The sequence below is a fragment of the Osmerus mordax genome, chromosome 2 (genome assembly GCF_038355195.1).
Source record: "Osmerus mordax isolate fOsmMor3 chromosome 2, fOsmMor3.pri, whole genome shotgun sequence".
NCBI classification, from domain to species: Eukaryota; Metazoa; Chordata; class Actinopteri; order Osmeriformes; family Osmeridae; genus Osmerus; species Osmerus mordax.
In genome coordinates, this window is record NC_090051.1 from 22,600,977 (window position 1) to 22,627,153 (window position 26,177).

The following is a 26,177-nucleotide window of genomic DNA, read 5'->3' on the forward strand; positions in this document are numbered from 1 at the left end:
GAGTTAGGGGGAGATAGAGAGAAAGGAGAGTAGAATAACCTGTTTTATCTGGTATCATGTTAGTTCATACAGGCGCATATCTTTGCAGAGCTTTATCAACAATCAGAGTGATAAGACCTTCTGGGAAGAAATTCTTGGAGAGGTTACTCAACTCAACTTTACCTAGTAAAGTTCAAAACCAAAACCAAGCATTTCATGGTAGTAAGAAACATATATGTGAGCCTTAATTCTCTTGTTAGGGAATAATAAATACCACCAATAATGACATGACACACTGATCTGAACCAGTGTTCCACTTACTGGTCACCAGTGTCAAGCACATCTAAATGTTCCAAATGATTGATTAAAAGCTTGATATAAAGACCAGGACTCATTTCTAATCAAAACCTAAATGAAGCAGGACACAAACTCAATACCGTGATGTCAAATGTAAAACCAAGATAAAGCTGAACTGAGCAAAAGGGGGGAGGAAGTTGAAGAGTTCGAATGAAGGAAGTTGCTTTGAAATGATTCAGAGATGTCTGTACTTTAAGCAGACGTCTCTGATAAGGCTGTATCACCCAGCCTGTATCCTTTAACACTAACAATGGACTCAGGCCAAGGAGGAAATGAGTTGAAACAGATCCTGCCACATTGATCAGTCAGGGACTGAACATTTGCACAGAACACGACGTGCAACGAATAATGCCATCTATATCGCATCTGATTTCACTTTAATGAAGCTCATTAACGTTGAAATATTTACACTGAGAGAATAACACCATCAATATGTTTTGATCTGTGTGATTAGACCACTGATTGGTAGAAATGCATGATGGCGGTCGGGCTGCTCTGAAAGGCTCGTTTGATAATCTACATGAAGAAAAGCGTACAGGTGCCCACTCTCACAGGGGATGTTAGTTAAATCAATTTTGTTTGTTTATCTTATTTATTATAGCCCTCTTCTCTTTATCCCATTACGTTATCAAGCACTAATGATCTATCCTTTTGTTCCGATTTCAAGTATCTCGATACAACCGTCCACTGAATGTGGCAATAACAAGATGCTAAGTAACTGAAGAAAAATCGGCATCCATTGTTAATTGAGTGTACTGTGAGTACGTGTGTGTGGAGTGAGTGTGGAAGTATACGTTTAAAAAAAGAGGCAATTTAGAAAACGGGGCATAGACATTCATCTTAAAATTGACAGACTTAATATATAGAATTACAGTTTAATAAAGGGACAAGGTCTTGACCTGCTCAATCAATGGAACTTAACACTTAGGCAGCATTTAGTTCATGTTCTCAGATTGGTTGGCGAGACAACCATTGGTTGCTTTATATGGGTAAGAGTAGTATTTTAACAATTTAAAAACACTTTTATAATTTTGGGTTCAAGAGCTGTCTTAAAATCTACTTGAAAAGCACAAATTAAGTGGCGTTGCGAGACATCTCCACATTTTTTTTTAATAGTGCAGTGTAAGAAAAAGAATCATGAATCATATATTCAGCAACATCAGATACTCTTCAAAGAGCTTGAGATGATTAAGCAAACTACAAATGATCATGCGATTTAAAAACTGTGTACATCATTTTAAAAGGAGATAAAATAACGGTACTTTACAGAAGGACGGATGATTCAAAACAAACTTGATTGGACAGATAGATAAAAGTAAACTTTTCACCAAGTACCTGAGAGAGAATGAAAAGAACAAAAATAATCTTCATTATGAAATACACACGTTCATAAGCACCATCTTTCGCCATCCAAAATCTTTTTGGATTTAAATCGTGGCAAGTAAGAAATTAAGGTTTAAAGTAAACATTTACAAACATCAGCGTAAGAAAACAATGAATTGTCAAAGCTAAAGTTTAAAAGGGCTCAACTTTTCTTGTTTACAAGACGGTTATTACCTCTGAGAGTTAGTACAAATCATATAACTGCTCCTGTCCACAACTCCCCCATAAAGATGTGTACACAGGCAGCCCAGCGCCACAGGCAGCCCAGCGCCACAGGCAGCGCAGCGCCATGGTGGAAAAACATGGATAACCTGCAGGTCAGTGTATACAGCTACCATGACACACACTTGAGGAACGTGGCAAATAAAACCAGTGAAAGAAGTGTAAGTAATTATCAAGTGTAAATACAACCATAAATGTGCTTTGAATACGTTTTAACAATCCTAACCAGGACATGTAGTAAAAATAAAATGCATCACACTGACACCAAACTGGTGCTTGTAAAAGTCAGTTGAGAAGTGGTATAAATAATCTCAGTTGGACTTTGCTGTCAGTCAAGTTTTCAGGGTATATTTGGACACTGGCAAATTCAGTCTAGTTGTTCTAACCCTCTTTGAACAGCTTTAATGTAAAGTGTATATAACAAACGGCATATATAATCAAAACAAACAGTTTCTAAACAGATTTATATTTGCTTAGCGGTCATCTAGAAAATGTAAGAACTAAAATCTCAATACTTTATTTGCATTTCATTGCATACAGTATGTACACCTGATGTGAGATGGAAACTGTGTTCAGTTGTAAAAGACAAACTTCTAACATTCATTTAGAAGAAGTTGCTTTGTTAGCATGTTAGTGTTGGTTCACATTCAAAGTAAAAAAACAAAACACATTTCCCAGATTGCCTTCTTGATCCAGGAGAGGGGAAGACAGGGGGGCAGGAGAGGGGAAGACAGGGTGGCAGGAGAGGGGAAGACAGGGGGGCAGGAGAGGGGAAGACAGGGGGGCAGGACAGGGGAAGACAGGGGGGCAGGAGAGGGGAAGACAGGGGGGCAGGAGAGGGGTTTATAAAGAGACGATGGTCCACAAGCTGTAGATGTACCCCTCACACTTCACAGTAACTAGGAGCTGTGCAGTGCTGAAGATTCCAAAAGTCTCTTAAAAGACTTCAAATTCAAAATGCAAGATCTATTAGACCCATCCATAATATACGAAGATCTGAGTCTAACAGTAAATTGTGCCTTCCTTAAACAAGCCAACAGGATCAAGCTACAAGGCTTTGAAACACAATGATTGGACATGCATGTCGAGCCCGACCAAATCAAAGAATTCTCTCCTCACAGCAGAGTCCACTCCTTGTTTTGAAATTTCTATCAGGATCAAAAACAAACCCTTCAAGCCCTTCTAGTGTTACTGAAGTCCAATCCGGTTGCACAAACGTGTACCGTTCCAAGTGGTCATGACAGGCTGTAACCACTGAAACAGTCCAGAAGCTTCAGGCCTGGAGAGCTGTTTTCTCCTCACGTCAACATCCGGAGTGGGAAAAGAAACACACGTTATCGTAGTAGACGGTGAACAAAGTCACCGCTGTACAAAATAAGAGTCATCTTGTAGAGATGGAGTAGTCATCTCCACATTGCAGAGAATAAATAGGTCGAGTTAAGAGGCACTGGGGTAGTCAAAAGGTCTTTGTTTGATTGCTCCAAGATTGCCACATCATGACGTCTGATGCTCAGGTTTCCTCACCTACGGAGACACACAGAGAGGTTAGGAGGCAGGCCTCCCTCTGTGAGCGATGGAACAAACAGCCACCGACCCCAAGCTGCCAATAACACACACAGAGAAAACCGGAGGAGGCACACAGAAATTGGCGAACATTGTTTTCCCAAGCTACTCTCCAAAATCAAAACAGCACAAAAAACAAGCTTTGACCTGCGCTCCCAAACAGCCCCACCACCAGGTACTTCTGATTGTCTGCCGCTCTGCTGCTCCCAGCGCCGCACAAACACAGGTGTGTCTTTCATGTGTGAGCAGTGCATCATGGGACAGTTCCTGTTATTTGTACCAAAGCTGAGATGGCAGGTGGGGTCCTGTACACAGAGGAAGCTGCATACAAAATATAATTTCAATATCAGAACACTAGCTAACCGCTTTGTACTCTTCGAATAGGATTTGGCTATAGGACATGGTTTACTCTTATCTACGGACTCAGGACAGCAACGTAGAATACTGCAATGCGCTGTACAGACTAATTAGGGTCGGCCACATTTGTCTGTTGAAAGGTATTCCCTGGAGATAACAATCCAATGATTCAGGACTGCCACCCTATAGACAGTGTCAAGTACCTGAGTGCCTTGTGAAGGACACACATGTATTTATCCATTTATGATAGACATGTCAGTGAAAACCACATTGACCAGAGAAACTCTCTCCAGAGCCATAGGTACTAGTCACCATGGTGAACTGTAGGGTTTGTTGACTGGACTCTCTCTAAAATAGGCCTAATATTTACCCTGTACAAATGTTTACTAAGTGATCTTCCTCCCTTCCTAGTCATATCCTGTCTGTGGCCCGCTCAGCGGCTCCATCTAAACATTTGAGGAAGGAGATGAATGTCTAAAAGATGTTCAAAGAGAAACAAACAGGGCGGATGAGATGGATGACCTCATCCTGTAGGTCGATCCAGCGGGACGAACGCCTCTGAAACGTGCTCGTCATCCATTCGAGCAACCAAAGCTCTCTTCTGAATTCGAGAACATTCAAAAGGTCAAGCTCCCTTTTCTTTTGGTTTTGAATTTTGAAGATTGAAAATAGTAAGTTGTATTTCTCGCTACCTTTTCATACGTGAGAGTCACGTGTGGTAAGCATCGGCGTCGGATGAGACATCGTGGAGAGCAATAAGGCTTTCACACTGCTCGCTGTCTTCAGGCAGTCTGGGGGCGGGGAAGGTGTCAATCATCATCACCATCATCTTGATAACTATCATCAACATAATTATCTCTGTCTTAATGGGAGCAAGCAGTCGGAAAAGAATTAGAGACATCCCAATGATAATTACATTAAGGGAAGCTTGTTCACACAATTGCACACCATCCAAGCAAGCGTCTAGTTACCAGAGTACTGTATTGTCCTTGATTCAAAGTCACACACACAAAAGAATTGTGTCAAGAATTGTTTCAGCAGAAGAAACGCTGTTGTATGTGTGTGTGTGTGTACGTGTGTGTACGCGTGTGTGTACGTGTGTGTGTGTACACGCGTGTGTGTACGTGTGTGTGTGTGTACCTCTGGATGCGGTGTTTCCTGCAGATGAACGCAAACACCCTCCGGAGGCCGACCATCACGGGGTCCCAGTTGTTGTAGTGGCAGAGCAGGGTGGCGATGAAGAACGCCAGGAAGACCGGGATGGCTCCCGCCAGAAACAGCCAGGAGAAACGCACCTGGGGGAGGAGAGGAGGGAGGAGAGGAAGAGGGGAGAGGAGGGGGTAGAGGGGAGGAGGGAATTAGAGGGGGTAGAGGGGATGAGGGAGTTAGAGGGGGTAGAGGGGAGGAGGGAGTTAGAGGGGGTAGAGGGGAGGAGGGAGTTAGAGGGGGTAGAGGGGATGAGGGAGTTAGAGGGGGTAGAGGGGAGGAGGGAGTTAGAGGGGGTAGAGGGGAGGAGGGAGTTAGAGGGGGTAGAGGGAGTTAGAGGGGGTAGAGGGGAGGAGGGAGTTAGAGGGGGTAGAGGGGAGTTAGAGGGGGTAGAGGGGGTTATGTGCTGATAATGACACGCTCCGCCTCTTACCTTCTGCATGCAGATGTCTGCGATGATGGAGAGGGGGATAGTGAGGGTGAGCGCCAGGGTGCCAATCAGAGACGAGGTGAGGAAACACCCCCTGGAGAGAGCCAATGAGCTGTTAGAACAGACAAATCCAGCACCCTCTACCTTAGAACAGACACATCCAGCACCCTCTACCTTAGAACAGACACATCCAGCACCCTCTACCTTAGAACAGACACATCCAGCACCCTCTACCTTAGAACAGACACATCGTAATAACGTATTCACTCAGCACACTTCTGCAGAGGAGGAGACGGGAAGCTACAATCTAGGAATTTTTGCGTCCCGTCAGGCACTGTAGGGCTGAGCTCCCCTCCCCCCCCCCCCTCGCCCCCCCTCGCCTCCCCTCGCCTCCCCTCTCCCTCCCCTCCCCTCCCCTCCCCTCCCCTCCCCTCCCCTCCCTCCCCCTCCCCTCCCCTCCCCTCCCTCCCTCCCTCCCTCCCTCCCCTCCCTCTCCCTCCCTCCTCTCCCTCCTCTCCCTCCCCTCCCCTCCTCACCCCCCCCCCGCTCACCCCCCCCCCTCCCCCCCCCCCGCTCACCCCCTCCCCTCCTCACCCCCCCCCCCCCCCCGCTCACCCCCCCCCCCCCCCCCCCTCACCACCCCCCAGGGCGCTGGAGGCCGGAGCCTCACCACAGCCAGAGGAACTCAGACAGCACGGTGCCGACCAGGCCGTTGATGAGGATGTAGGTCCACACCAGCTGGCTGGGCAGCTCAAACGCCTCGAAGCCGGTGTAGTGGAGCAGGAGGAAGCCTGGCCACAGCAGCAGCAGGTTGAACAGGCCCACGAAGCCTGGGGCACAGACACACGGGTGGAACAACTTACAATCCTTGCCTCATTACCTATTTGTCTTTGTGGTTGAGGTGAAAGCTGAGGAAACGCCAAGCCTGTTAGTATTTTGAGGTTTCAGAGACGTGCAACGCCACCAATTAGCAGACAAACCAAAGCGCTGTTTGTTCTGCATAACTGTAGTTATATTTCAGTGCGCTATTCTGTGAGTAGTGCTGAGCTTAAGCTTGATCTCACTTGATCTCCTCACCAAAGAACATGGGGATGTCCAGTTTGTCCTCGCGGTCCACCTTCCTCTTGATCATGACGATGTAGACAGCATACAGCACAGCCCCCGCCAGCGACCACAGAGAACCTTAACCCACAAACATCTCTCATCACTTCATGCGGCTTTCCAGAAACTACCCCCACAAACACCCCACTACAGCTTCCACAGGCACCCATGCTTATACATCCAGCCATCAGTCCCTCTGCACACACTCCTAAGTGGGTTAGTGACACAAATTAATACATGTATTATTATGGGATGTGTGAGGTGAGGTGGGGTCCATGGTTACCTATTGCTCCATTGCCGTCTGGGCTGTCCATGCTGGAAAAGCTGACCATCGCAACTCCTCCCATACTGAGTAGGGAGGCACACACAGCAGGTCAACACCAGGTCACACCAGGTCAACACCAGGTCAACAGCAGGTCAACACCAGGTCACACCAGGTCAACACCAGGTCACACACCCGCTACTTTGCCATTTCTATTGCACTCGCTATGAAATATATTTTTGTTGCTTGCTTTTTTTCAACAGGTACACCATTGCACTTTTTGAGGTTCATGTTGTTTAATTGTAACTTGTTTAACTACATGCTCTTATGGTTCTTCCCTTTGGGACTTATTTGGTTTTCACAATGTATGCTTCATGTTTTGGCTGCCGTAATGTTTGGGGCTATCTCGTTGTTATGATCAGTGACCTATGCACTTTTGTAAAGCTCTCCCTTGGAAGTCGCTTTGGATAAAAGAGTCTGCTAAATGCATAAATGTACATTTCTAGGAGAGTCCATCATGGTAGCTCATGCAGAGGTGTGTTAGTAATCAGCAGTGATTTACCCAGTTCCTGACACATGAGTTACAACAGGGCCAAATAGACCACACCACAGTGGGAAAGTTTGTCTTAGTCACTTCACCATGTGTGCCAAAACATGTTCACTTCTTATTCAATTCAAAAATTGTATATCCCAGATGGGCAATTCCTGAAAGCAAAACCTGGAATAGTAGCTATAGTTATCTTTGTTACTAGTGTACCTCAGAGCCACTGCCAGCAGTTTGGACAGGGTGAAGCGATCGCTGCTGTTGCTAGGGAAGATGGCCGCCAGGATGAGGGTGAACAGACCTGGGAGCAGCGCGACAGGAACACAACAGAGCACGTTATTCACTCAGCACACGCTGCTAGCCCAAACCACGTCTAAACCACGTCGTTCAAAACGGGGAAGTCAATAGCTGGAGGTATAACATGAAAAGAAAAGAAAAATGGACATCTGTGATAAAAGCCATTTTGACAGAGTGACACTTTAAATACAGTTTATCACCAAGTAATTTACGTTGCTGTTAAAGGCTGTGACTATGGCTACGGATGAGGCAACGTTTCATCTGAGGATGACGACTCACCTGAAGTAGAGGATAAAATGTTCACTATGGCAACCTGGGTGTCTGACAGGGCCTCTTGGTAGGACAGGTTAGCTAGGAACCACTGAGAGGGATGACAAGGACATGAGTCAGTGTGACACACCTCTGATGAGCACTTCCTGTGCAGGATAATGGCTTAGGAGGTTACACAGGTTATTACATACAGGTGTTTACAGCTGAAATTTATCCTGATAAATGATCTCTGGTCACTGCATGCATAATGTACCTGATCTACACTATTCATGAAGGGCAAAGCTATCTGTCCACACTCTCAATAGACATTGCCACAGGGCCAGGAATAACATAACACTGACAATCTAACTTCTAAACCTCATCTAAACCTCGCAACTAATAACAAGTCAACGACGAACAACACAACTGGCAGTGTATAAACTGAGTTTGAAGAAGGTGAAATGAATGGCTTTCTGCAGACCCACACCTGCAGTGCACAGGCACAAAGAGGAACTGGCTTTCCTTAAGTGCAGCATTACCAAGCGAGCAATGAAACTCGAACGTGACAAACACCCCGTCGAGCAGGGACCTGCCGACCTGGCCGCTCACCACGAAGCAGAAGAAGAAGCTGATCTTGGCCACGTCGGAGACGGTGAGCTTGGCCACGGAGCGGAGCATGGACTCGTGGTCCCTGGCGGCGGGGTAGGACATGCGGGACAGCTTGGCCTCCAGAGCCTGGGTGGACGGCAGCTGACGAACCTCCATGATGTTGCTGAAGCGTACACGCTGCTTCCTGGAGGCTGGGGTCGGATAAAGGATGGGGGGATAGGGGATGGAGGGATGGGGGATGGAGGGATAGGGGATGGAAGGATAGGGGATGGGGGGATAGGGGATGGAGGGATAGGGGATGGAGGGATAGGGGGATGGAAGGATAGGGGGATGGAAGGATAGGGGATGGAGGGATAGGGGATGGAAGGATGGGGGGATGGAGGGACAGGGGGATGGAGGGATAGGGGATGGAGGGATAGGGGATGGAGGGATAGGGGATGGAAGGATAGGGGATGGAAGGATAGGGGATGGAAGGATAGGGGATAGGGGATGGAGGGATAGGGGATGGAGGGATGGGGGGATGGAAGGACAGGGGGATGGAGGGATAGGGGATGGAGGGATGGATCAAGGGGTGGATGGGGAATGAGAGGGAGAGACAGATAAATGGAGGAGAGGGGATGAGAAGGGGGTGGAGACAGATAATTTAAACTCAATAAATCAAACTCACTTTAATTACATGAACGAGTGGGAACTGATAAACTGGCATCATCATAATCTATCATCATCCCCCATCCCATATGTACGACCCAGAAAGATAATAATAAGATCATTTTTTTGTTTTCCTCTTAGGGATCATAGATAAACAAGATGATTAAGGCTGAGGGCTAAAGAACGTTCAAGAAAGGCATCCAAGAGGGAATCCGTCCAATCACAGCTCACCAGCACCCTCTGCAGCACAATCATGAAATCCATTGCAGGGTTTTTTTCCTTTATAGAAACATGTATTCTGTATGACATTTTAAACTACATCATATCATTTGATTTATATAGGAATTATATATCTAAAGCAATAATTTGAACACACCCATTCCAAAACCAGTAGCATTATAACACCTGTTTCCCTTACCATTATATTAGGGGGGCGCCCCCCCCCCCCCCCCCTGGAAGGTCAAGTACATTTTATTAAAAAAATATTTATTTTTATTATTTATTTTTATATTAATTTTTTATTGGGCGCCAGATCACAAAATAAGTAATTTAAGGTTACCTTTCCTATAAAACAGGTCTATAGTTTGCTCTTTTATTCAACAAACTAAATGGCCTTATGTTATTTATCTTATATACACAACGGCATGTCATTTCTGTCTCATGGTCGCCCTCCCCCCCGCCCTGTAAACCTAGGGGAAACACTGAGTATCTAAATCTGTGTCACATTGTGTGAGTACCCACTAGAGTCACAGGCTCCGTTGGCACAGCTGCTGAGCTCCGTAGGAACATCCTGAAACTTCACTGGAACATACAGAGGTTCACTCTACAAAGAAAACACAAATCAGCCAAACAGCAAACAGTGCATGAAATCTGAAAACAGCTGCTAAACGAGTCTATACTCACTAAAGAGTTGTTCAGACTGGGATCAGTGGTGCAGGGGGCAAAGTACGCCTCAGCATCAGCAAACTGTGGAAACAACGATGCCGTGGTCAGCGCACGCCTCAGAAACACACATCCGTGCATTCAAATACATCACAGACAAATCACATCTTATCTGTTCAGCTCTTTTTACAAGCGCTGTTAACAAGGGCTTCACAAGACAAAAGAAAACATCGGACATCGCCCTCTTGTGGTTGGAGTGGGTAAGGGCCACGTACGAAGGCAGCGTGTCGTCCTCGCAGGGTCCCTGTGCACTGCTGTCTCCAGGGACGCCACAGCAGGAAGCCCAGCAGGTACAGGACAAACATGGAGGTCTTGGTGAAGGTGCTGAAGAACGGCTTGTTGTACTCCTGCCTCTTGAATATGTACTGGAGAGGAGAGACACTGGGTCAGGGTTCGTTTTAAATGGGTTTGAAACAACTCCCTCTTTCTATTCTTACTGTGACGTATAAAAAAAAAACACCCATGACATAACAGTTATATAAAGTGTCTTACGGAGGTGAGCTCTGAGGAGGCCACCCAGATGATGTCCACCAGCAGCAGGATCACCACCCCCAGAGCCATGCGTCTCCTCTGGGCCACGGAGCTGCCCTGGGAGCCCATCCGGTTCATGATGAACACCCACACCATCTGGACTGCTGCTGGGGGCACACAGGTCAACACACACACACACACACACACACACACACACACACACACACACACACACACACACAGGTAAACACACAGGCGTACAACCACACAGGCAATCAGACAGACACACAGGCACAGCGATAACAAATAAAACAAAACAGTTCGGAATATGTTCAACTTTAAACAGGACAAAAAGACAGCCACCTGGTAGCTGTTCTGCAGATGTGTCTGTACCTGTGAATCCCTCTGAGGGCGTCTGGGGGAAACAGGCCTCCTCACTCCCTCAGCCTGAAACAGGGTGAGGAGATCAGGAAAGTCAAGGCAGCAAACGGCTCCTCTCAGATCAGCGTCCTCCACATGGCTGCGTAACTCCAAACACTGTGGCTGGGTTAAAAGGCAGAGGCTTTCCATCAGGGGGCCCAGGTTCAAATCCAACCCGGGCCATTTCCTGCATGTCCTGTCCTCTCTCTCTCTCTCTCTCTCTCTCTCTCTCCCCTTATATTCCCTGTCATTTGACACAATTTCTATTCCAATAAAGCAGAAATGCACTAAAAAAAAGAACACACAGACAGAATCTATAATGGCTCAGTATAAAAGAACCAACAGTAACCCCATTCTAAGAGCAGTAGAGTGTTACCTGCTCGAAAAGGCCCGTTGGTGTTGTTTGTCCTCAGTTTGGTGACTCAAAGCAGCCCGAGTCCAGAGGGATTGGTGAGGGAAGCTCCAGGGCAGCTGCGGTAAACAGGTACGACAAAGTAAGAGCCAAGTGAACACGCGGAGCCCGATTGACTTGCAGCGTTACCTGTTAAACCTCACCGCTAGGTATTAGCTTACACCTGGGTGGCGAGTTTGTAAATTACTTCACTAAATAAAACCCACGAAATGGGCTGTTTTGATGACAAGGTCATGTCTGACTACTGTGAATGTAACATACATCATTCATTCTTCTTTCCTTGAGAACATGTGATTTGATATATCTTACATTACAAAAGCTTAACTAACAAAACACCCCTTCTGTATAAAGGCCTACCTATGCGCGTGAGACGAGCTTCGTATTGCTACACAGTCTCGAGCCGACGTGCTGCTGCCCATGAAAGACCTCATTGTTCAGTGTTTTCTCAGCCATCACATGCCCTACAACTATACATTGGGCCTTGGTAGGCTAACTCGTTTTGAAAGTGTGATTTCAATGCAGTGATTAGTAACGTTATTGTTGGCGAATCTAGTGTTTTGTATTGGTAAACTAGTGTTCATCATTTTGATTTCCTATTCCTCTTCTTGCCAGATGCCACGCCGCAATTTCCTATTGGGGATTAATAAAGCAGGTTGCCCACTACAATGCTGAGACATGTTCAATTAAGAAATGTTATGTTTAAGAAATATCTTTGGAACGTAAAATTAACATGCCCAAACTTTTCAATGTGATACCAATAATGGTTTAAATCAAGAGGTGTTTTGGGTAAGATACTTGGCTGTGGATATCTAGTTTGTAGCAGGTTCTCTCATTTAGTGATACGTTTTATAAGCAGTCTGTCAAGCCAGTGAAAATAGCTAGCTATACATTTGACTGTTAGTTGGTTTGAACTTTACTGCCAAATAGTAGCCTACTTACTCGGCTAGTTTAATGTAAGATACAGTTATAAAATTATTCAAAACATTAAGTTTGTTCATTTGACTTTACAAAAATGTATTCCGCAAAAAATATGACACTAGTTCACAGTGGCTGATTAACTGATGTCGTGGTATCTTCACATTAAAACAGCCAATGCATCAACACATATAGCTATATGTATTCTATAATGTAGGCTAGTCTGTCTGCAGGCAACTTAAACATAGGTTGTCTTACAAAATAATTTAAATCCACACTTATAACAGTAATTATTGCAGATCTTTCTATATTTTAGAAACGGTAAACAATTTACCAACAATGACACAATTGTTCGAAGCGAAATATAGCTCTTTCGTTATTATTAGCTCTAGCTATACGGCTAACAGCGTAGATAAACTAGCCATATCTTAGCATGTAAAAACTAGCGTTAGATACCTGGAAAGATCGATAAACAATTCGTATTTACCTATCTGCTGTGTGGTATCGATTAGTTTGCTAGGTACGAGAGTAGCAACCCACTTCGTCTTTGCAGATACAACGACACTTGTAATCGACAAACATGAGTGATGATAATATAAATATAGCTGTTATACTGGTTGTAAACATTAGCATTCCTGCTTCTTCCTGCTCAGGTGACTTCACTTTAAGGCACTGAACGAGGCTTTGCCTTCTGGGAGATGTAGTCTTATTTCACGGTGCGATTTCCAATGTAATACATTGGAAAAACAAAACTGTTAAAAGGGTGAGCAAGTGGGACTTTAGCGGTCGATATAATCAAAATATTATTGACGAATTTAAACAGCAAAATAAGGTCTTCAACGCCAAAATTATGCAGGGCGGTCAAGGGTTAGATTCATTCTTACACGAGATCCACCGAAAGTATTCCTGCAACACAAAACATTCCATATAATGAAAAAGTAAATGCTTCGATTGTGTTGTTTACACGAAAGCTCAGCGCAATAGCCTAAAGGTTTATGATCTGATGGAAATATGATAGTAGCCTATGTGTAAACATGTGTTTTAACTGAGGGATTTTAGTGTCATATTAGTGATTGTCCAGCCCCTCAATAACCATAAATTGTGTCTTCGACTGCAGCAATTTTTGGAATTTGTGTTTTGTGAGCTGGATAACTGATAGGCTACATGCGTTGAGAATTAATTTACAAATGGAAATTATACATATGTGTTCAAACGTATGCTGTATATGTTTTGGGCCCCAAAAGATATCTTGCATCTGCAAATGATTCTGATTTTTACTATTCTCTCAAAGGAAAGGGCATGCTCCGTGATTGACAGCTTCTGCGAGGAACTCTGCCTGCATCGCTCCCCGGCGTCAGCCATCTTGCCTCTCCCTGTTTGCCTGAAACCTAGTGCGGAAGTAGAAACTGCACTGTGCGGGTTTAGGGTTCCGCCTGTGGACGGCTTGCAAGATCATACACCCGACACAGACTGTTCTCCACCAAAGCAGATATCGGTGATTACCTCAAGAGCAAGAGATGGCAGGACGGTTACCGGCGTGTGTTGTCGACTGCGGTACAGGGTAAGATATTCAAACTAGACCGCCTTGCAGAGAGAGCACGGAGATTTTGGGTGTCACCGAGCAGACGTTGACAGCAACTGGGTGTGTTTGCGAGCTAGCTTGCCATCATAGCATCGTTGTAGCCTTCCATACCCATTCATTGCAAAAATCGTGATTTTAAATCGTGTTGATAAGTGACCATGCACGCCTGGTCAATATAAATCGATGTAAGGTGTTATCATTTTCAATTAGCTTGCTACACTAAAAGCTGATATTTGCTATCATCATCAGAAAAGGTTTTCTTCCTGTCGAAAGGATTTCATACTAGCAAGCATCCACCCATAGACATCTTTCTATCTGCTCTTTCGCCTCGGAGCCTCAATGTTATATAACCTATGCGTGTCCTATGCGTATGGGGAGTGTATGCAGTAATGTATACAGTTATTGGCCATTTGACTTTGGAAAATGCAATTCATAGTTAGCTAAGTATTTTACAGCGGTTGCTCATAAGTCCCGGCTTTGAGCACGCGCACAACGACTTCCTACATTGTCGACACTTCCTCATTCAAGCTTTTTAGTCCATATATGGTCGTTTTTCGGCATCCGAACATGTTTTTTTGATTAAGTTCTCTAATTTCTCCCCTTTACTCGTCGTCTGCTTTTCTACTTAATCCATTTTATTATCCATTAGATATGATGTCAAGCATTTTCTATTAGGGAAAATCATATTATACAGACAGGAAAAATCATAAGTAGGGCGACCTCACGATTCTAAAACAATGTTTGCATTGGTTGTACTAACTTCCGCTTCTCTGTCAATCACGTACCGTGTATTGACTTGATCACCGTTGTACTTTTGGTGACTTTTTGGATTTATCCATATACATCCAACTTTATCTCAACCAACCGACTTTATGTACATTGAATCTACTAATTTTTAGGCCTCCCTACACGTTTCTCACAAGAACAGCACCCTCCACCTTTTCGTGTAATCTTCAGTGACTAAACATGAATCTATGAGTCTTATTAATAAATATCTGTTTCAGATCCTGTTCCTTTTTAACACAGTCTCCTCCGAATAACAGAAGGGGCCTATACGTTAGGATATTAGCCTGGTATGCTAGACAGGGGATGGATACTGTTATGGTGTGTTTGCATGTAGAGACCTGAACTCTTCACTCCCTGTCTTGCATACCTCTCCACATCCCCCCACCCTCTGGGTCATTAGCTAGTGCATCTGGTCTGAACGGCCCAGGAAGAGATCTCTGCTGCTCAGGAGGGAGAATCAAGCTACTGCTTCTGCAGAGCAGATGTGGTGAAACGCTGAGAAGGCTTAAAGGCTAGCTGCTAAGGTACGAGCCTGGCAGCTGAGCGTGGTCCACATGAGTCATGCAAAAGAAGTGAGAAAACTGCTCTTTCCTCTGGCACAGTCAGTGATGGACTATTTTTAGAGCTTAATGACATAGAGACAGTGCTACTGCTGTCTTTAAGCTAATTCTGATCTTCCTGGCTCAAAGTGAACCTATTTAATTTGCTACTGAGTGTTGCTTTTAGGAAAAGCGAGGCAAATCATTCTTGATTGGGAATCTCAAAGCAATGTTCAAAGAAAAGCAGCAATACCTCATTTTATAGTTATGTAAATGCAGAATTTTCAGGTTAAGCATCCACAGAAATGGGATAGAGCCAAGTTGTTTCTCAGCCAACATATATTTAAGATTAGCTCTTTAAACACGGATTAAGCACTTGTCACATACATGACTTGCCTCGTTTGTAGCCAGGCTAGCCAGCATTGTTGTCAGTGTTTCGTTACATTATTAAACTTCAGTGACTGAAGTATGTCTGTAGGTTGCCGTGGTGTAACTAGGCTTGTTTAGGCTGGTTGATGTTCAGACAAGCCTGGACTGTTCTGTGGAATGAACCTAAAATCCAAGTCTCTGTGTCCTCCACAATCTGAGTTATCTGACACTACACAGGCTATTTTATATTAAATGGTCCTAGTATGTACAACCTCATCTAGAGAACCTCCCAGACTTAGTTCCAGTAAAATTATTTGATCACGTCCTTTTGAAGACAGGCAACACACATCCTGTCCTTTTCCTATGAACTTCAGTTCAAAGAAGGCAGTGTTATGGCCAGGATGTAGCCTAGCATGGCCACAGTGCTTTTGGCAGGCCTCGGTAGTGTCCTCCACCAGCCCTCCGCAGGAAGCTGGTAAACACTGACTCGAGCATCGGCTACATCTGGATAGCACGTGCCCAGCCAAGACCCACTTCACTTAGGAGCTAGCTGAGGACGGCTGTAAAACAGTCTTTGATGCTAAATGTTAAAGGTGTTCTCCAAGGGTTTGTTTTGATGCAGGCAAAATGATATAAATGGTTGAAACCTCTTTGGTCGATGGTGGTGTTGATCAGTCTACGACATGCTACATGGCTAACACTCTTATTATCTCCTGTGCAGGTTTCACAGAGATGTGCACCAACTAACTTTTTTAATTTGTGTATGTCTCACACTTTCAATTTAACTACTGACTAGTCAAATACTATACAAATCCCTCTAATGCAACGACCATATTCAAGAAAGTGTATTTTAGCATAAGTAGTTCCTTAGAGTCCGAGTGTGACATGAATGGCCCTTTCACAGCTCTCCCGGCGTCTCTATAGAGCCATGAGAGCTGGCCCACAGCCAGCCTACCACATTCAGCAGGACAGTGATGGTATTGATCAAAAGATAAGTTTAGGAAAGATAGCCAAATATCTTTTAACAAAATAAACTCGCCTGTGTGCCAAGTGGGTGCAGAACACTGGTGGATTAAGGGTTTAGCTACTGTAGGAGGTGGTGTGATTGATGATGGGTTGTTTTCTCTTGCAGATACACTAAACTGGGGTACGCGGGGAACACAGAGCCACAGTTCATCGTGCCATCATGTGAGTATGTCTGCTGGGCAGGTTCGTCTTACTGAGCAGGTTCTCCTTACTGGGCAGGTTCTCCTTACTGGGCAGGTTCTCCTTACTGGGCAGGTCCTCCTTACTGGGCAGGTTCTCCTTACTGGGCAGGTTCTCCTTACTGGGCAGGTTCTCCTTACTGGGCAGGTCCTCCTTACTGGGCAGGTCCTCCTTACTGGGCAGGTTCTCCTTACTGGGCAGGTTCTCCTTACTGGGCAGGTTCTCCTTACTGGGCAGGTTCTCCTTACTGGGCTGGTTCTCCTTACTGGGCAGGTTCTCCTTGGGCGCCCTGGTACCTCAGCGGGTAGGGCACCTACCACATGGTGGCCTGGGTGTCTCTGTCTAATAAAGTGAAGAAAAAAAAGTTCCTCCTTACATTAGGAAAGTGGGCTGAGAAAAGCGTCTCTGTGTCGACATACAGATAAGAAATGAGCTTGTCTTTTATTAAACTGTGTCCTGGACTAGGCACGTAGATGTGCGTACCTAGTCTGCTGTACATTGTCACCAGGATGAAATCAGCCTGATAAACATTTCTCTCCTCTTCCCCATACCTCCTCTCCTAATTTCCGCTTTCCCTCACTTTCTCTTCCTCTACCTCTCTTTTACCACTCAACTTTTCCCGTCCCTCCCTCTCTTTTGTCTCAGGTATTGCAATCAAAGAGTCGGCCAAGGTAGGGGACCAGGCCCAGAGAAGGATGATGAAGGGGGTGGATGATCTGGACTTCTACATCGGTGACGAGGCAATAGACAAGCCCACGTATGCTACAAAGGTACCGTGCCTTCTTTAAAAATATCCGTAAGACCACAACAAGACCAGAATATGAGCGCAGCAAGACCTTGAAAAGTCCGCAGTATGCCCATATGAACAACATCCAAAATACGCAACAAGCGAATCAATCAATCAATCGATTATACCTGTAAGAAATCCTCAAAGCCGTCACTATTTATTCCTTTCATTACAAATACGATGCTTATTCACGCACATCGTACCCTATCTTATATTTTATACATATTCTGTTAACGACACCACGTAGTTTGACTAGCACAGAGCCAGTCAGAGAACACTACGTCACAGCTGCACCTGCGCGCTGCACCTGCGCTCTGCACCGCAGATGAATCCATACCTCTTTGGACCTTCTGTGCTACTCCGTCTGTTATTAAAGGACTGTTACAAAAACAAACAACACAACAAAAACAGTGGACCCTGCTGGCTCCAGCCGAGCGTCTCAAAGTACGGACTGACTCACACGAGGGACAAGCAGAGGGGCTCGTGTTGGTCTGGTTATGTGGGAGTCAGGTGGCTGAGCTGTTAGGGAATCGGGCTAGTAATCAGAAGGTTGCCGGTTGGATTCCCGGACGTGCAAATGACGTTGTGTCCTTGGGCAAGGCACTTCACCCTACTTGCCTCGGGGGAATGTCCCTGTACTTACTGTAAGTCGCTCTGGATAAGAGCGTCTACTAAAGACTAAATGTAAATGTTATAAACATGCAGCTGTACACCGCTGTGCAAATGCAAAAGGCCTTAAGGCAGGAGGTACAGAACTCCTGAGTGTTCCCACATCAAGAGTTTGTCAAGGGTTTACTTGCTGATCTAGGCAACAATTCTTTGTCACTCTCCAATACTTTGCTTAAAGAATTGCTGGGTTTCAGTGTTGAAGGATTTCGGTACCTATAGAAACTAAATTAATTCCATCACAAAAGCCTGCATGCATGCAATTTCAATCACCGTTATCAACACAAATCCTTTACCTGATAAAGGAATGACCACCATATATCTTCCCGCTGGCTTATCAAGTCCTAATGGGATTTTACACATTAGTGAATGACCTTTGATCTTTCCTTCCCAGTGGCCCATCCGTCACGGTATCGTGGAAGACTGGGACCTGATGGAGAGGTTCATGGAGCAAGTCATCTTCAAGTACCTGAGGGCGGAGCCAGAAGACCACTACTTCCTGCTGGTAAGAGACGAGCTTCTGGCCGCTTGTGGGTGTTCTGTGAGACATGCTAATGGCTTGGGGCTTAGTACTGGAGTTACGTTAGTCCAGGCCCTGTCCAAACATACACTCTTCCTGGAGCAGAGTAATGCATGTTTGATCGTCTCAATTCGTCATCTTTATCTGAATTAGCTGGTTCTTCATTTGTAAACTTCTGGTCTCGTTTGTTCTCCCCTTGCAGACAGAACCACCTCTGAACACACCGGAGAACCGAGAGTACACTGCCGAGATCATGTTCGAGTCCTTCAACGTCCCTGGACTCTACATCGCCGTGCAGGTAGGGCCGTTAGGGAGCCGTCTCTGTGCAGGTAGGGCCGTTAGGGAGCCGTCTCTGTGCAGGTAGGGCCGTTAGGGAGCCGTCTCTGTGCAGGTAGGGCCGTTAGGGAGCCGTCTCTGTGCAGGTAGGGCCGTTAGGGAGGCGTCTCTGTGCAGGTACGGCCGTGCTCCAGCGAGGCGTCTCTGTGCAGGTAGGGCCGTGCTCCAGCGAGGCGTCTCTGTGCCGGTAGGGCCGTGCTCCAGCGAGGCGTCTCTGTGCAGGTAGGGCCGTGCTCCAGCGAGGCGTCTCTGTGCAGGTAGGGCCGTGCTCCAGCGAGGCGTCTCTGCAGGTAGGGCCGTGCTCCAGCGAGGCGTCTCTGTGCAGGGCAGACCTTCTCTCACTGCAGAGGAAGAGAGGGAACCCTGAGGGGAAATTACACAGCTTTCAAATGCTTACCTTCTCAGACACTGAGACACCTTTCCTTTTAAGGAACTCTTTCATTTTTATTTTTATATCCTCCAAAATATAATCCTCTTATCATAATTAGAAGCATCATTTCAGAGCTTTGCATAATTTCAAGATATCATTCGTCCACGAATAATATCTTGATGATGTAGAGCCGGAGTCAGGTGGCTGAGCGGTTAGGGAATCGGGCTAGTAATCTGAAGGTTGTCAGTTCGATTCCCGGCAGTGCAAATTTAACGTTGTGTCCTTGGGCAAGGCACTTCACCCTACTTGCCTCGGGGGAATGTCCCTGTACTTACTGTAAGTCGCTAAATGAGCGTCTGCTAAATGTAAATGTAGAGCATTTCATTGTAGAGCTGCGTGTAGCGTGATTCGCTCAGCCTTCTTGCCCTGCTCGCGCAAAAAGTCGCTAGATTTGTAGCTAGTCACTACATATTACTTTTTTTTGTCTCTAGGGAAGGTGATTTGCTAAATCTAGCTAGCGACATTGTTGCTGAATTTGCAACACTGTTTCACCGATACAATTAACCAATAAACATTCGTATTGTCTGTTAACCGTTACACAGGCGGTGCTAATGTTGTGTAGATGATGATGAGATGTTACATTTACGTTTAGTCATTTAGCAGACGCTCTTATCCAGAGCGACTTACAGTAAGTACAGGGACATTCCCCCGAGGCAAGTAGGGTGAAGTGCCTTGCCCAAGGACACAACGTCAGTTGGCATGACCGGGAATCAAACTGGCAACCTTCGGATTACTAGCCCGATTCCCTCACCGCTCAGCCACCTGACTCCCCGTTGTGTTGTGTTCCCTCCCTCCATGCTAGTGTTGTGTAGATGATGATGAGATGTTGTGTGTGTGTGTGTGGTCTCCAGGCAGTGCTAGTCTTGTGTAGATGATGATGAGATGTTGTGTGTGTGTGTGTGTGGTCTCCAGGCAGTGCTAATCTTGTGTAGATGATGATGAGATGTTGTGTGTGTGTGTGTGGTCTCCAGGCAGTGCTAGTCTTGTGTAGATGATGATGAGATGTTGTGTGTGTGTGTGTTCCCCAGGCAGTGCTAGTGTTGTGTAGATGATGATGAGATGTTGTGTGTGTGTGTGTTCTCCAGGCAGTGCTAGTGTTGTGTAGATGATGATGAGATGTTGTGTGTGTGTGTTCTCCAGGCAGTGCTGGTGTTGTGTAGATGATGATGAGATGTTGTGTGTGTGTGTGTTCTCCAGGCAGTGCTAGTCTTGTGTAGATGATGATGAGATGTTGTGTGTGTGTGTGTTCCCCAGGCAGTGCTAGTGTTGTGTAGATGATGATGAGATGTTGTGTGTGTGTGTGTGTTCCCCAGGCAGTGCTAGTCTTGTGTAGATGATGATGAGATGTTGTGTGTGTGTTCCCCAGGCAGTGCTGGCTCTGGCTGCCTCCTGGACCTCCAGACAGGTGGGGGAGAGGACCCTGACAGGAACGGTCATCGACAGCGGGGACGGAGTCACTCACGTCATCCCTGTGGTGAGTGACACAGGCTGGGTTCTGACACACGCTACACACACACAAAAGTTAGAAAACGTTATAAAATCTAGAAAAAAATCCAGCTGTATTTTCATAAACCCCTGTCAGTTTTTGATTTCAATGCTCTCATCCTTCTGTCTGGTTGCTAGGCGGAGGGCTACGTAATTGGCAGCTGTATAAAGCACATCCCCATCGCCGGGCGTGACATCACCTACTTCACCCAGCAACTTCTGAGGGAGCGGGAGGTGGGAATCCCTCCAGAGCAGTCGCTGGAGACAGCCAAGGCAGTCAAGGTGGGCCAACAACTACATTTCCCATCAAGCCCCACTGTCTACTTCCTGGATGTGATGAGGCTGCAGCATTGTCCCTAGTTCTATACCCATGACTGTAACTTAAGGAAGTTCAAGGTTATAGTTGAAGGGTATAGTAAGGAAATGTCTAATTGTATGATGTAATTTGATCTCTGTTTCTATGGAAAGCTACAGTTGTAGGTCTACAGCTACATTTTCTAATCCTGTGACATGTGAATTCATACAGGGGGGTGAAGGTAAAATCATTGTAAGAACAGTAGATGGCACCATTGTCTCTCCTCATAAATGTAACAACTTATTTTTAGTCCCCTGCTTGCCGGAAGGTCTGGATTTGTTGAGTATTTGTTATTCGTCGATTTTAAGAACCCGGGGACCGAGAGAGATACTTGTGGTATTTGATTTGCCCAGATTATTATTCCAAACTTGACTCCCCTGGTGTGAAGTGTGTGTTTGCCATTAGGACTCCACTTGTAATTGCTCCTTTGATATCAGTCAAATCAATTGTGATTCACTGCACCTCTCTTTTTGATTCAAAGACCCAAATTTTTCTAGAAAGGAAGGAATCAACATTCTGCTGGGTTCCTTCTGTTGAAGACGGTTCTTTTGTTATTTCAAGACGTACACCCAGGCTTCCTGGCTAGAGAGACCTGATTACAGCAATTGTTTCCTTGATTTTGAGGGTAATTGGAAAGCATTTGTATTTGCTGCCCATCGTGGTGTGTTTTGTGGAGAACCTGTACACGTGACGGATGGAAATCACACTCGTGTTTGTTTAACGTTGGTAGTTAGGAAGAATACTTCTGAGGGACCTTGCTGGTTGTTTCAGGGAATGGGTCTTGATTGCTCATCAAGGACAAAAACACAGACAACACCAACATGCGTTGTTTTGCACACGCCACAATCTGGAGAATAAAGAAAAGGATCTAGTGTAGATTGGGAGAGATTTCAAGATCACCTGTACACCATGTTCTTTTTTTAAAGGTTTTATGTATATTTTTTTCAATGTAACGTTTTACTGTATTTTTTGGGATGGCTTTAGGGTTTGTTGCTTAGGATTAGACGTTGAGGTGTGTATTCACACCCCTCCCGTGACTCTCCCCCCCCACCCCCCCAGGAGCGGTACAGCTACGTGTGTCCGGACCTGGTGAAGGAGTTCAGCAAGTACGACACGGACGGCTCCAAGTGGATCAAGCAGTACACCGGCATCAACGCCATCAGCAAGAAGGAGTTCACCATCGACGTGGGATACGAGCGCTTCCTGGGACCGGAGATCTTCTTCCACCCTGAGGTGAGTGAGCGCGGCACTGGGCGTGGGAGGAGGTGTGGGTGTGCATGGGCCCGGCAGTGTGGTTGGCTTGCACGGTCCTGCTTATTTACTGTGTTGTGTGAGGTAACATCAGCCGTATCGTGACAGAGCTAGAGGTCTTTCATCAGATGTAATAAAAGCCATTTACACAGTTCTGCACGAACGTCTGCTACAGGACCATGGAAACCGGCCAAATGGTGTGAAATTCAGGTCATGTTTGTCGGTGTGTGTCTGTATTTTGTCTGGATGTGTGTGTGTGTCTGGATGTGTGTGTGTGTATTAGAAAACAGCTGACCGTGTCACCTTTCTCTCCCTCAGTTTGCCAACCCAGACTTCACCCAGCCCATCTCTGAGGTGGTGGACGAGGTGATCCAGAACTGCCCCATTGACGTCAGACGTCCCCTCTACAAGGTAACCCCCCTGCTGCCTCTAACAGAAAGCCAGTACCGAGCCTGTAGTGAACAGTGTCCATAGTGAGATATACTAGCGAAATACTAACCTTTCCCTGACAACTAAAACAAAAATATTCTTCTTATCATTGATTTTTCTGCTGTACTTTCTCAAAACTCTTTGGGTCAGGATGGAAGCGTCTGCTTGGTGAATAAGACATAGACATCCCCGGTAATGCTCTGCTCTGTTTCCCCAGAACATCGTTCTGTCTGGAGGCTCCACCATGTTCAGGGACTTTGGCCGGCGCATGCAGAGAGACCTGAAGAGGACGGTCGATGCCCGTCTGAAGATGAGTGAGGAGCTGAGCGGCGGGAAGCTCAAGGTGAGGGCACCAGCCTGGCCTCCGTCCCTCCACCCCTCCACCCCTCCCTCCATCTCTCCCTCCCTCCGTCCCTCCCTCCCTCCATCTCTCCCTCCCTCCATCTCTCTAGCCTGGCCTCCCTCCATCTCTCCCTCCCTCCATCTCTCTAGCCTGGCCTCCCTCCCTCCATCTCTCCCTCCCTCCACCCCTCTGGACTGGCTTGAGTACAGGGATGCCGTACATATTTGCCCGATATCGATACCTTGACATTTCAGTAACTTTCCTGCAGATGGACATTAATACTACAGGAGAAAAGCTCAATTCCCATTTTGTATTCATTTGTTGCAATCATGTTTACCATACTCATGCAGTAACCCTTACATTCTTATATTATTGAATAGATGCCGTAATGCAATGTAATCTATTAATTGTTACCCTCATCCATTCATTATATTTCATTACTGGTGATTGATTTGTCTTTCCAGCCGAAGCCAATCGATGTGCAAGTCATCACACATCATATGCAGAGATACGCCGTGTGGTTCGGAGGGTCCATGTTAGCATCAACCGTGAGTATCACAGCCTACCTAGAATAACTTTGGTCGAAAGTGTTATTGTCATTATTAACCGTATGGATGGGAGTGTGTCCCTGGGCTGTTAAAGGATTGACCTCCTGAAGTCTGATTCAGATTGACAAAATACATCATGTGAAGGCAACTACTCTTTAGAATATAGCCTCTGCACTTTATTTTGGATTGGTAATTGATGTCTGCATGATTATAATCATCATCATTCCATTTCAAATTCTGAATGTGAACGGCAGAGCAATTAAATTAGCGAAAGTGATTTTCTATTGGAGAAAATACACAATTTAGAATGCTTTGTGAAGAGTTCATTTACAAAGGGTGATTATGATTGTTTTGACATTTTACCTTTGGACGTTACTCATCATGAGTCAACTGAGAGTAGATGTTGTCTGACAGAATATTTTCATGTACTCTGTCAGATTATTTAATTTCGGTTTGGCAAATGTAAAATGCTGCTTCAACTGTTAAATTACTTAAGTGAAAGGAAATAATACACTTCAGCATTCATGTGCTTCCTGTTTACGCAGATTAGTTTAATTTCACTTAGTGAACTTTGTCCATATTAATTATGGCCCAATTTTGTGGATGAAGTTCATTTGGATGACAACATCATTACTCATACAAATCTGACCCAATGAAACTGGATTGTGCATATTCACAGACTCATGGTTCTGTTACAAGCCTACAAAAATAACAACAGGGTTTCACAACATTGTCAGAGACATGTCATTTTAATGTAATTTAGTATTATTTCACACAACATCAAAGTTCAGGAAGACTCTGATAGTGTTGTGATGTATTCTCAGTGAACCTGTTGTCAACATAAGTGCCCTGTCTGTGCTCCAGCCTGAGTTCTACCAGGTCTGCCACACCAAGAAGGACTACGAGGAGATCGGACCCAGCATCTGTCGCCACAACCCCGTCTTCGGAGTCATGTCCTAACTGGGGTGGAGCTCTCATAGCAGATTAGTAGGGGGTGTGGAGGGGTGGGGAGGGGTGTGGAGGGGTGGGGAGGGTGTGGGTGGGTGGGGGGGTAGTCGGTGAGGGGATTCAGGGATGGTGCTCTTTGATTGCTCGTTCACTCTGGATGTCCGGATCGAGAGGGAGATACAGAATCATTAAAAAAGAAAAGAGAGAGACCAGACCAAACCCAGTCCGGCTGGAGAAGAGTTATTCTGAATGTTCCTTTTTCTTTCTTTCTTTTGTTTCTTTCTTTTTTTTTTTTTTTTTTTTCTTCGCTTTCCAAAATGAGGGGAAAAAAATGGTTTCTGAACCAAACCGATTTAAGATCGATTCCAGATCTGTTGAGCAACATACAGAACGCTTAATTATGATTATAATGATGATGATGGTGAGAACGACAACAGTAATATTGGTGAAGTCATAAAACATTATTTATGTTTATTGAGCATGAGTCTGGGCAATATCTGAAGACTTCATATTTTGTGATCATGACAAGTTTAGAACATATTATTGTCTCTTTATTTCTGCTTCAAATGCACTCTTTGTGTATCACGGCAAGAGCTTGTTTATATTTCATACAAAGGTTTTTTATATGTAAAACTTGGGAAATCAGGGGAAAACATTTAATGCATACCAGTATCAGCAAGTGACTGTTTTAACCCTTAATGCAGCTTTGATACGCAATATTTTCTTAAGTTTGAAAAAGAAATAAGTTTCCACCATTCGATTCCATCTTTGTCCTTGCTATATGCCCTTTAATTCCCAATACATTTATCTATGTTTGCTTTCGCTTTCCACCCATGCTAGATACCCACCTCTCAAACGCAACGAAAGAAAAGAAAGAACTGCTCATGAAATATTAATGGTAAAATCGAAAAAGAGCGACTGTTTGACCAGTATTGTTAGCCTAGAACTCTCTTTCTTTTTTTTTTATTATATACCAAATTATTAAAAGGACAGGATTTCTGTATTTAATGCCTTGCAACATTCCAATAAAGGCTCAAATTTGTTTCTAAGTACACGATTCTCTTGTGTGACCTATTTATTTCGTTTGAATAGGATTGGATAATATGTTTTTAACAAAATTCTGGTCTATTCATCACAAAATGGACTATTGCCAATAAATGACCTAGATTGGAATGACTGGTTAGACGTATGTCCCAATACACCTGGCATCCACAACGTGCTGTGAGGATG

The 26,177-nt window shown here is 45.1% G+C and overlaps 2 protein-coding genes across 3 annotated transcripts; one reads left to right on the plus strand and one right to left on the minus strand.

Moving 5' to 3' along the window:
• Positions 1 to 1,197: 1,197 nt before the first annotated feature.
• On the minus strand, positions 1,198 to 12,975 carry LOC136961361 (solute carrier family 35 member F5-like). Of its 2 annotated transcripts, none has more exons than XM_067255125.1 (17): positions 12,855 to 12,975; positions 11,417 to 11,511; positions 11,014 to 11,163; positions 10,642 to 10,784; positions 10,365 to 10,514; positions 10,111 to 10,173; positions 9,949 to 10,030; positions 8,560 to 8,750; positions 7,981 to 8,062; positions 7,618 to 7,705; positions 6,882 to 6,946; positions 6,575 to 6,679; positions 6,168 to 6,327; positions 5,501 to 5,591; positions 5,002 to 5,156; positions 4,554 to 4,652; positions 1,198 to 3,465 (listed from the first exon to the last, which is right to left on the minus strand). In XM_067255125.1, exons 4-16 carry the CDS (start codon positions 10,774 to 10,776, stop codon positions 4,571 to 4,573), a joined length of 1,449 nt encoding a protein of 482 aa, XP_067111226.1. In that variant the 5' UTR covers positions 10,777 to 10,784; positions 11,014 to 11,163; positions 11,417 to 11,511; positions 12,855 to 12,975; the 3' UTR covers positions 1,198 to 3,465; positions 4,554 to 4,570. The 2 variants fall into 2 exon arrangements, with proteins under 2 accessions (XP_067111226.1, XP_067111227.1); XM_067255126.1 differs by having other exon boundaries at positions 10,642 to 10,787.
• A 781-nt stretch (positions 12,976 to 13,756) lies between these two features.
• Positions 13,757 to 25,004, plus strand: actr3 (actin related protein 3). The gene is made up of 12 exons (XM_067254288.1): positions 13,757 to 13,928; positions 16,776 to 16,831; positions 17,495 to 17,619; positions 18,697 to 18,807; positions 19,025 to 19,120; positions 20,955 to 21,062; positions 21,212 to 21,355; positions 22,488 to 22,661; positions 22,998 to 23,090; positions 23,326 to 23,451; positions 23,916 to 23,999; positions 24,864 to 25,004. The coding sequence occupies exons 1-12, from the start codon at positions 13,885 to 13,887 to the stop codon at positions 24,957 to 24,959; spliced, it is 1,257 nt and encodes a 418-aa protein (XP_067110389.1). The 5' UTR covers positions 13,757 to 13,884; the 3' UTR covers positions 24,960 to 25,004.
• The last annotated feature ends 1,173 nt before the right edge of the window (positions 25,005 to 26,177 follow it).